General features: G+C 35.8%; 1 protein-coding gene across 4 annotated transcripts in view; it reads left to right on the top strand.

Annotated features, from left to right (window-relative positions):
• The window catches only part of PIK3CB (phosphatidylinositol-4,5-bisphosphate 3-kinase catalytic subunit beta), a 197,825-nt gene that overhangs the window by 174,623 nt on the left and 11,059 nt on the right, over positions 1-12,143 (top strand). For all 4 annotated transcript variants that reach the window (XM_057545916.1, XM_057545918.1, XM_057545915.1 and 1 more), the window contains 2 exons: positions 145-254; positions 2,309-2,387. In XM_057545916.1, the coding sequence (XP_057401899.1) occupies positions 145-254; positions 2,309-2,387 (189 nt within the window). The remainder of the gene's footprint in view (positions 1-144; positions 255-2,308; positions 2,388-12,143) is intronic.

Here is a 12,143-nt window from a genome sequence, read left to right as displayed (position 1 = left end):
GCCAAGAGGAAATGTTCTGTTTCTGACTTCTGTATACCTGGAACAGGTGAGGGGTTTTCCCAAGCCTAGTATATCATGGCAACGTTACAGTCTTGCCGTATCTTTAAATTGAAGTGGGCTAATTTTCCCCTTTCTTCCTTTCAGTATTGAGAAGTGTAAATACATGGATTCCAAAATGAAGCCTTTGTGGCTGGTGTACAACAACAAGGTGTTTGGTGAGGATTCAGTTGGAGTGATTTTTAAAAATGGTGATGGTATGTACGGAGGTTTTTACAGTGCCAAATTCCTTAGTATTTTTCATTTGCTGTCCATTTGCTTTATCTGAAAGGTGATGTGTAAATGTATAACAAACAGATGGCAGCCAAGAGGTAGCTATCAGTGGTCATAAATTTGAATTTGGCATGTCATAAATCCCCTTTTTTTTTCGCTTTGGAGAATGATTTCTACAGCTTACTTACATACATTGTTCTAATAAACCTTCCTTTTTTCCTACAAAATACAAAGCTGTCTACTCCTTTGGTAAAAAGCTTCTGAAATGCAAGAGAATATTTTCAATAATATATTCATACATCCTGTTTCAATGATAGCAATTTTGATATTGCTGCCATAGTTTTGTGTTTTAATTAAAATATCTTACCCATACTTCATAAAGGAAATGCCTGTGAAGTAATCACACCAACCAGAAGATAGTCATGACTGCTACCACTTGTTAGTTTTGTGATTGCAGGCAAATCATAAAATTCATTGAGCTTCAGGATCTTCTTGTCCATGAGGATTATAGCATCTCTGTGTTGGGTTTATTAAATGGAATTAAGTGAGATAACATAAGTATATGTGCTTAGCTTAGTATGTGCTTACCACTTTTTTTTTGTTTTTTGTGTTTTGGAATATAGTTGCTTTGTAGTGCTGTGTTAGTTTCTGGTATACAGCAAAGTGAATCAGTTATACGTATACACATATCCATTCTTTTTTAGATTCTTTCCCAGTTAGGTCACCACACATCACTGAGTAGAGTTCCCTGTGGTATACAGTAGGTTCTCATTAGTTATCTGTTTTATACATAGTAGTGTATATATGTCAATCCCAGTCTCCCAGTTCATCCCACCCCACCTTCCCCCCTTGGTAACCATAAGTTTGTTCTCTACATCTGTGACTCTATTTCTGCTTTGCAGATAAGTTCATGTTTACCATTTTTCTAGATTCCACATACAAGCAATATTATACGATGTTTGTTTTTCTCTTTCTGACTTCATTCTGTACAACAATCTCTAGGTCCATCCACATCGCTGCAAATGGCACTATTTCGTCCCTTTTTATGGCTGAGTAATATTCCATGGTATATATTACCACATCTTCTTTATCCATTCCTCTTGCTTGCAACTATTTTTAAAAGAAGTTTTAGTATTTCCTAGACATTTAACCCCACTTGATAGTATAAATGTCATTATGTGGAAGTCTGTACTTTCACTACCTCTTACCTAAAAATTACCCTTGGACATGATAATAAATAAAATCAACGATTACAGTTTTGTGAACCCATCATACAGTTAACTTATGTGATTCTTAAGAATTTCTTCTGCATCCCTAAAGACAAACAAGAAGAAAAAAAATTAGCAATGTGAATTGTATGGATGCTGTAACACAGCATTACTGTATTATAGCAGTATTACAGCACCCGTACAATTAGTATAATAGCTTGCACATGGTAAACAGCTAAAAATATGTTTTTTTTCAAGAGTTCATCTAGCAACTCTGAAGCCTGTGTTTCTTTTTTTTTTTTTTAATTTATTTATTTATTTATGGCTGTGGTGGGTCTTCGTTTCTGTGCAAGGGCTTTCTCTAGTTGTGGCAAGTGGGGACCACTCTTCATCGCGGTGCGCGGGCCTCTCACTGTCGCGGCCTCTCCTGTCGCGGAGCACAGGCTCCAGACGCACAGGCTCAGTAATTGTGGCTCACGGGCCCAGCTGTTCTGTGGCATGTGGGATCTTCCCAGACCAGGGCTCGAACCCGTGTCCCCTGCATTAGCAGGCAGATTCTCAACCACTGCGCCACCATGGAAGCCCACAGCTAAAAATATTTTTAAACTTAATTTCTGAAGTAGTTACAGGAGCATGCTAACCAACAAACCTAGTATTTAACATAATGAATACGGTCAGCATTAAAATTCTGGAGAAAAATTAACAGAACCATTATTTGTCCGTGTTTTTCCCCAGCCAGTTAATTCTGGTTGAATTAGCTAATCTTGAATAAATGTTATTAAGCATAAAGTGGAAAGCACTTATAACATAGCAGGGTTCTTTCCCCTTAGATTTACGGCAGGATATGTTGACACTCCAAATGCTGCGCTTGATGGATTTACTCTGGAAAGAAGCTGGTCTGGATCTTAGGTGAGATTTCTAGTGAATTTATTTTTATCTCATGTTGTAGTCCTTCTACAGTAGAATTTTAAAATTATAAAACCTTCTTGATTTCTTCCTGCTATTATTATTGGTCGTTCATAATTATATTTATATAACGCTTTATAGTTTACAATGTGCTCTCAAATACATTATCTTATTGAAACCTCATCAAGTGTAAAACTATACATGTGACAGCAAGAGTCATATCCCAATCTGTGGTTTTGAAGGTGGTCTCAGGAAGGATGACTGGTGGTCATGGGAGTGATAAGCCAGAAAAGGGCCTGCCCCTCTTCTTACTTAGCTTAGTAACATTGATTCTTCTAATCTTCCCGAAAGGGAAGTGTTTAGGTGGGCTTTCAGGGTTTTTTGCTGGCCACCATTGTTAGGGGTAGACAATGAGCAGAACAGATTTATGGCGACAGAGAAAGAGGAAACATAATGGATTTTAAAGTTTAGTTATTATAAAATCTTTTAAGATAAAGAGCAGATGAAGGTAATTGCAAACAAGACCACATAAAAATATAAGATTTGAATGTCAACAAACAAAAGTCAAGCCTCTGGGCATTATATTCATAATGAACAGGACAGGGGGATAATAATTCTAAATATTTAAAGAGTTCATAGAAATAAATATATGGGGAGAAGATATGAAAAGGCCATTCAAGTTATAAAATAAATAAACTAATAATTATGCGAAGACTGTCAGTTCTAATGTAGAAGTATGAATTAAAAGAACAATTAGATAGCTTTGATTTCCTTGCAAAAATTCTGTTAAGTGAAATGTAGTCTGGAACACTGTTGAAGTAACAAAAACACAAATATTGTCATATACCATTTTAGATGAATATAAACCTCTCTGAATCAAGTTTATTTATTCCCTATATCCAGTATTTCCAGAATTTAATTTAAAATTAGAAATGTGAACAGAGACTTACGCACAGAGATATTCATCCTTGACTTATTTACAGTAAAAGAAACATTGGGCCACCTTTTGAACATTTGCTCAATAGGATAACAGTTTAAAAGATGATTAGCTTTCACATATGACCAAACATCTCAGGTATTTAAAAGTATTGTTTATGGAGAATTGCTAACAATTTGGAGAAAGTACTATCTTCAAATGTCAAATGAGATAAGTGAGATGCAAAAAAATATTTTTATAGAATGATTTCAACCATGTTAAAAATTCCTGAAAAATGACACACTAAAATGTTGACAGAAACTAAAATGTATAGTAGACATTACTTCTGGGTGGTAGGATTAAAGGTGATACAATCTCTCCTCCCTGTCCCCCCTTTTGGTATACCTGTTTATCTAGTTTTCTATGGTGTACTCCTTTTTTAATCAAGGGGGAAAAACATTAAACATATTTCATGATACAATACAGGGCCATACAATTAAAAATTTTTTTTCTATGCTAGTTATTAATGAATAACTTCATCTTTTACCTAATTCTTTTTTTAATTGTGGAATATTTCAAACATGAAATATAGATGATAATTGACAACATTTTTTGTGTTCTTAAACCCAGACTTGAGTATACATTTAGCTATTAAATGACAGATGTTAACATGTTTCCATATTTACTTCTTTAAAAAAGGAATTAAATATGCAGATAAAATTAATGCATTCTTATCCTCTTCCACTTTCTCACAACTCAGGATTTACCATTATTCTAAACTGTAATATATATGTTTTTGTGCTTTAACTATATATTATGTATCCATTGAATGTTTTGAACTTCCAGTAAATACTGTCCTAGCACATGTAACTTTTTGAAGTTTACTTTTTTATTACATTTTTTGAGATATATCAAGATTAATATGTGAAGTTCTAATTTGTTGTTTTCACTTCTCTATTAATGTTTTGAGTAAATACAAAAATTTATCCATTCCTCTGTTAGAAGCTATTTGTGTTCATTTGTTTTTGTTTTTTATTTATTTTTTAAACCTAAAGTTTACACACTTTTCTTACGTTTGGAAGAGTTCTTTAGTTTATATAGCCAGAAGTGGAATTGCCGGGTCATAAGGCGTGCATATTTTCAACCTTACCACCATTGCCCAACTGGCTTCCAGAATGGTTGTACCAGTGTTATGTTTCTACCCAGAAATATCTCCTTGCCAATCAGACTTGTTAATTTTTTGCAAATCTAATGGATATAACACAGTATTGCATAGAATTTTAATTTGCATTTGTTTGGTTGAGTAATTTTTCAGTGTTTATAAGTATTGTGTTTTCTCTCTGCTATAAGTTACCTAGGTTACTTCAAGGTTTATGCTTTTTGTTACATTATTTTAAAAAAATCCTTCCCTGTACAGTTATCTTAAAGATGCTGTCTTATATTTTATTTTCCAAATTTTAAACTTGATATGCTTTCTTCTCTTCTGTCTCTGCAAAAGTTTGGTCCTGGTGTTGATTTTTTGGGATCTAGGTTTTTTTGACTACTGATTTTCCTTAATGGTTATTGGACTCTTTGGGTTGTTTTCCCTCTTGAGTCACTTTGAGGCTAAGAATTGTCCAGTTCATCATTGTTTTTGAATTTATTACCATACTTTTTTTTATAACATCCTCTTGTAATTTAAAAACCTCTGCTATGTTTAACATTTTTCTCCTTTTGCATTTGTAAAATTATTTTGTATGCAATATTTTTTCCTTATTAGCCTTATTAGAGGTTTCCATCTTAGTATTTTAAAAGAGTGGCCTTCTAGTTTTATGTTTTCATTTTCTGTTTTTTTTTTTAAATTTATTTATTTATTTTTGGCTGCGTTGGGTCTTCGTTGCTGTGCGCGGGCTTTCTCTAGTTGCAGCAAGCAGGGGCTACTCTTCGTTGCCGTGCGTGGGCTTCTCATTGCGGTGGCTTCTCTTGTAGCAGAGCATGGGCTCTAGGCACACGGGCTTCAGTAGTTGTGGCACACGGGCTCAGTAGTTGTGGCTTGTGGGCTCTAGAGCGCAGGCTCAGTAGTTGTGGCGCACGGGCTTAGTTACTCCGTGGCATGTGGGATCTTCCTGGACCAGGGCTCAAACCCATGTTGCCTGCATTGGCTGGCGGATTGTTAACCACTGCGCCACCAGGGAAGTCCCCATTTTCTGTTTTATCATTGATTACATCTTTATAGTTTCCTTCCTTTTATTTGTGTTAATTCTGTTGTTCTGATTTTTTGAGATGAACATGTAGAACATTAATTTCCATTTTTTTCATATATACAAATTAAAACCATGTTTCCTCTAACTACTGCCTTAGCTGCATCCCGTAAGTTTTAAAATGTACTTATTTATGCATTTTCATAATACATCACACTATATGGAATTCAGTTCTAAATGTTTTATTTCCATTTGTATTTCTTCATTTCCTGAACTAGTTTAAATTATTATTTTTTTTAATCTGTGTTTATTTATATTAAATAAAGATCTTTCCAACATGCAACAGCTATCTGTTTTGTTTTTTAAATTTATTTATTTATTTATTTATTTTTGGCTATGTTGGGTCTTCGTTTCTGTGCCAGGGATTCCTCTAGTTGCGGCAAGCGGGGGCCACTCTTCATCGCGGTGCACAGGCCTCTTCACTATCGCGGCCTCTCTTGTTGGGGAGCAGAGGCTCCAGACGCGCAGGCTCAGTAGTTGTGGCTCACGGGCCTAGTTGCTCCGTGGCATGTGGGATCTTCCCAGACCAGGGCTCGAACCCGTGTCCCCTGCATTTGCAGGCAGATTCTCAACCACTGCGCCACCAGGGAAGCCCCTGTTCACTTTCTTGATAGTGTCCTTTGATACACAAAATTTTTTACTTTGATGAAGTCCAATTTATCTATTTTTTTCTTTAGCTGCATGTGTTTTTGGTGTCAGGTCTAAGAAACCATTGTCTAATCCAGTGTCATGAAGATTTATACCTGTCCTTTCTTCTGAAAATTTTAGTTTAGCCCTTATCTAGGAGGTCATTAATCCATTTTTAGTTAATTTTTATATGGTATGTGGTAGGAGTCCAATTTCATTTTTTTGTATTGGTATCCAGTTGTCTCAGCACCATTGTTTAAAAGACTGTTCTTTCTTCATTGAATTATCTTGGCACTTGTGTCAAACATGGATTGACTGTAAATGTGAGGGTTTTTTCCTGGAGTCTAAATTCTGTTTCATTGACCTACATGTCTATCTCTGTGCACAGTCTTGATTACTTTGTAGTAAGTTTTGAAATTGAGAATTGTCTGCCTACATTCTCTTATAGGAGTTCTATGGTTTCAGGTCTTATATTTAGGTCTTTAATCCATTTTAAGTTTGTTTTTATATATGGTGTGAGAAAATGTTCTGTTTTCATTCTTTTATATGTAGCTGTCCAGTTTTCCCAGCACCGCTTATTGAAGAGACCGTCTTTTCTCCATTATATTTTCTTGCTTCCTTTGTCGTAGGCTCATTGACCATACATGCATGGGTTTACTTCTGGGCTCTCTATTCTGCACCATTGATCTATGTGTCTGTTTTTGTACCAGTACCATGTTGTTTTGATTACTGTAGCATTGTAGTATAGTCTGAAGTCTAGGAGTGTGATACCTCCAGCTTTGTTCTTTTTTTCCTCAAGATTGCTTTTGCTATTTGGGGTCTTTCGTGGTTCCATATAAATTTTAGGATTATTTGTTCTAGTTCTATGAAAAATGTCATGGTATTTGGTTCATTTAAATGATATCTATTTATAGTCTCTGGTAATTCATCATTCTTGTACTTCTCTTTTGTTCTTTAGACATGGTTCCTTTTACTTCTTTGAACATACTTAAAATAGGGGTTTTAAATTTCACAACCCTGCAAATCAGATTCTCTCCCTTGTTCAGGATTTTTTGTTGTTGCTGTTTGTTGTTTGTTTCGTGACTTCTCAGCTAATTATGTAAGGTTTTTGTTCTTTGTCATGTGTGGTCACTGATTTCTCTGCCTGGTTAGTTTATTGGTCAGCTGATTAACCACAAATTTCCTTAAATGCCTGGAATTCTTAAGTCTTTCAGTCTTTACTGAGGGTTTCTGTGTGCATGATGGGGCATTCCGTCAGGAGTCAGCCAGGTAGTTCAGAGCTGTGCCTTAGCCTTAACTTGTGTAAGCCTCAGAGTTAGTAAGAGGTGAGAGCTAGGGCCTTCTAGCTTCTTTCCTGTCCATTTGCACAGCCCCAGGAATGCATACAACCATTGCCATGCACATGGCTTCTAGATTCCTAATGGGCATGTTGTAGTCTTTCACTGTCCCCTGTGAACATCTCATTCCACAGTTTATTCTTTAAGTTTTTTAGTTAGCTTATTGTTTGCCCCAACTACTTTTACCCCTAAGACAGCTGCAGTGTTAAACAATTGATTCAGATTATTTTTGAGAAACACCGCTAGCTAAAAGGCAGTTCACAGTAGGCAAGGTCTGAGTCAGGTCAAAGAAACAGTGTGAGTGGAATCTTCCTGGAAACTACTAGAGAGTTCAAAGAATGACAGTTACATAGAAATGAGGCTTTGAAGGAGCTCCAACCCCATTTTTGCCCCCTCTAGTGGCTACCAGATTGCTGTAGTCACAATGATTATGCGCCATTTGTTGCCAGGTCTACTGCAGAACTGGGAAGTAGGCAAGATTAGAATAAGTAATGGTAAAACTCAACTGAGATTCAGCCATTTTCTTCAAGAAACACTCCCCAGATTGTTGCAACCCATTTTTGTATTTCCATATTACTGAAATAGTTGATTCTTGACAATTTTTTGCCAGTGTTCTTGTTTTTATGGAAGAGTGGATTTTCAAATGTCCTTTAACTCCCTGTTTTTGCTGACATTACCTGGTTATACAGCTGCTTTCCATAGAAACCTTGAAGATGTTATTCCATGGTATTCTGACCTCTGTTATTATTTTTAAAAGTCTGCTGTCAGTCTAAACTGACATTGCAGAAAAAAATTTCTCTTTGCCTTTCATTTCTGCAGTTTTATTGTAATTTGTCTGTGTATGGATTTCTTTTTATTTATTTTTACTTCCCCATTCTCATTGTATCTTTTCAATCAAAGAAAATCACCTCTTTTAGTTTCTACAGAATGTATCCATATTCTTCAGCATTGCAGTTCTCTCACTCTCACAGTCTTCTCCTGCAACTTTAATAGATGTATATTGGTTTTTCTTGTTCTGTCTTGCATTTCTCTTAACCTCTTTCCTATTTCTCTCCTTCTTTATGCAACATTTTTTTGTAGTTTCTTTTATTCTGTCTTCCATTTCACTAATTATCTCTTCAGTATTGTCTAATCTCTTGTGTATCAGTGTAGTATGTTTATTTCAATGACTTTTTATTTAGGAGTTGTATTGATTTTGTTTTGTATACCTGTTCTTTTTTTAATACTATACTCTTCTTATGCTTTCTATTCCTCTTCATGTCTTTCATCATTTTAGCATCTCTTTCGTATTGTTGTTCTGTTTTATCTCTTAGGGTGTCACCTTTTCATTTATCTGCTTAATCTTATTCATTTCCTTGTGTAGTTAATAATACTTGGTTTTGAATTCATTATTGGTGAGTTTTGTGTGTTCTGTAAGGGTCCTTTCCTCCCTAGGGTGTGAAAATTTGCCCCCCAAAATGAATTTTGGTCTAGTTTGTGCTTTTGCCCAAGCTCTTTATGCACAATCAATCAGTTTTTATGTTAATTCTTTGCCTTCAGGCTCTCATACTTCATAAGTATTTATATTATATTTGAATCTCATAAGAATATGGGAAGGCTTGGGGTTTTTTTGCACTTTCATGAGCACCTCCTCCCGTTTTTATTGCCCACCCAGGGCCCAGGTTAGATGTCAGACTTTCATGGTATATCGTCTCATCAATGAGCAGACCTTTTCTAGTTCCCTTCATACATTTGACAGCCCTTTTAGAGCCCCAGCTCCTGCCAAGTCCAGATCCTGCCTCTCATGGACTCAAGACCATGTCTCTTTTCTCGTGGGCATTAAAATGTTAACCAAGTCAGTAACTTCCTGAGCCACTACTATGAATAATCTATATTTCTGAGATACAGAAGTCTCCTTTTTTTCTTTATTAATCATAACATTTAAAAAACTTTTTTACTTTATCTGTTATTTTTTAATGTGTTTTAGTATCTACAGCAACTTTGTCTACAAGGTTGCTAGAAACAGTTACACTTGTGATTGACTTTATCCCTGTAAGATGATAAATATTTCTTGATTTCATTTTAAGTTTAATTTATTAAAAACTTAAAACAGTTGATATTTATTGACTGAACCAGGTTTTGTATTAGGTTCTTCACATGTGTAATGACATGTAATTTACAACTTTATGAAGTTGTGTTATTCCTTTTTACTAGATGAGAAATTTAAACTTAAGGGACTTTAAACAGTTTGTCAAAGGTTACAAAAATAATAAGTGGTGGAGCTAGATTCAAATTGGGGTCTGTCAGACACTAAACTTGATTTCAGTTGTTTTGTTATTTTGGTAGTGTAAGTGAGAAAAATTGCGGTAAGACCTATCTAGTAACTATTTGTTTATCAAAGTATTCTGGTGCCCCAAATATGTAATTGTCCATTGATTTTTTTTTTTTAAGAGGTTTTTAGTCTTTAGATTTTTTTCCAGCATAAACTTTTCTAGTGCTATTGAGGTAGAAAGAACAATTTGCTGTGGGTTTTGTTCCTTGGATGGGACTTGTAGGAATACCGAATACAGAAGTATTGGAATACAGAAGTGAGATTATAGTTCATATATAAAGGACCTTTGAGTACCATAAATGACAAAGAGTTTTGCTTTTAAGTTAGCAGTAATTTCTAATACACCTGTGTAAAAATAGAATAGGTAGTTTTGAATAGGTAGCAAAATTTTTGGTCAGTCACTTACTCATAAGAAACACTATGTAGATAAGAGGAGAATGGGTGATTGTAAGAAACTCTCCCTGGGGAACACAAACCCAGAGGGGTCTGGCTTACCTTTTTTCTTTTTTCTTTTGGTTTTAGTGGCACACAGCCACAACCCGTTTGTTTACATATTGTCTATGGCTGCTTTTATGCTATAACTGCAAAATTGAGTTAGTTACCTTATAGTCTACAGCACCTAAAATATTTACTATCTGGTTCAGTCCAGTAAAAGTTTATTGACCCTTCTTATAAAGTAAACCCCAATGAAAATGATTTTACTTGATTTGTCCATAAAAAATGGGGAAAACTTTTCAAGCATAGGCTCGTAACTTGTTGGTTCTTTCCAAGGTCAGCACATAAGCTACATAGTGGTCTCCTTTGCTAAGAGCAGATTCTGGCCATATGATGAGTCTTGTTAATTACGAAAGGCTGAGCTAAAGACTTTGTCCTCAGTTCAGTCAGACTAATTGAAAGCCTCAACTAAGTTCTTTTCTCTTAGTTTTTTGTTTTACCCATTCTATTTAACTGTAAAGCACATTTAGCATCAAATAAAGTTCATTGTGACCTCAGGCAAAGGGAGGCAGCCACATGTGGGAGTGCTAGAAATAAACCTGGTATCTGTCTGAGGGGAAGCAATGTGTGTCTAACAAGAAAAAGGAACTTGTCTGTTCAGTGAGATCTTTGCTGACTTTTTGTACTCTGACCCCATGTTTAAAAAAATATGCAGGACTTCAATTCTTTTGAGTTCATTTTCAAACCAATAGCTTTTTTTTTTCCCACCAAACATTTTTTACTGTTTCTATAAATATACATGCCCCAGTGTTCCTGTTGTACGTGTTTTTCTTTTGGCCAGCTGTTCAGGTTAAACCTGTTCATGTAGCACACACTCTCTTAAGTTCAATGTCAAATCTTCAAATACCTTCTACACATTACTATTTTGATCAGAATATTTTAGCACCTGCAAAAGTGCCATGTTAGCATGAATGAAAGTGTATATTTCTCATTTCCATTTTTCTCTGATGTCTCAAAATATTCTTTTGGTATCTTCCATGCCAAATTAGAACATTTGTAAGCCATCAGTATGTTAGAACACTCTGACCGTTGGTCAACAAATAGGTAATTAGACTTTTCTGTCAAGTCTGATAGGTTGCATGTAAATCTACCTGGCGTTTTGGTAGATTTGACAGTCCCGTCTCATGCCCCGCCACCCCCCCCCCCACCCCCCCATACAGATGACATTGAATTTTGGAGAGTTGTCTTCACTGTGACTTTATATTTGAGTTGCACTAATGGGGTTTACTTCCCTTTTAAGAGAGCTACACAGCAGTTCTAATGACACTGGTTTCAGTAGTTAGAAGGATGAAGGAAGAAGATGGAAGCAATGCAAGCCTTAGGTAAAAGAATTATACTTGCCTCCTTTTGAAGCAATGGGCTAAGGTACCACTGAGACTTGGAGTCAAGGCCAGAGAAAACTTTCTACATACTCATTCAGAGTAGGGTGATGGGGCTGCCATCCCCACTGCTGTAGAATTAATCTCATTTTACAATTCTTGCTTTAATGGAAAGATAACAAATTGCTCCTTGGGTCAGAGAGTCTGAGAAAGGAAGATAAACATTACTAAGCGTTGTCATGGCCTTTATAAGAAGTTGAGTGCAAAGGGTGCCCCCATAAGGTGGTCAGGGCTCCAAGAGTTTGTCCCCAGCTTGACTTCTGTCAAACTGTCTCTATGACAAGGATGTTTTTTCCTTCCCATTGTGAGCATTCCATCCTCAAGACACTAAATGCTTTCATCATTGTCTGCTTTTGAAGAGGAAATCGTTGGACTTTTGCCCAGTTTGGCTGCAAGTAGGGTAGGAGGAGATGTAGGAAAGTGAGCCAAAGTGCACTTTAACCAGACAGTGTTT

This window comes from Balaenoptera acutorostrata, chromosome 4 (assembly GCF_949987535.1).
Source record: "Balaenoptera acutorostrata chromosome 4, mBalAcu1.1, whole genome shotgun sequence".
Lineage (NCBI taxonomy): Eukaryota > Metazoa > Chordata > Mammalia > Artiodactyla > Balaenopteridae > Balaenoptera > Balaenoptera acutorostrata.
Note: the sequence above shows the minus strand (reverse complement) of the source record. Positions and strands in the feature narration are given on the sequence as shown.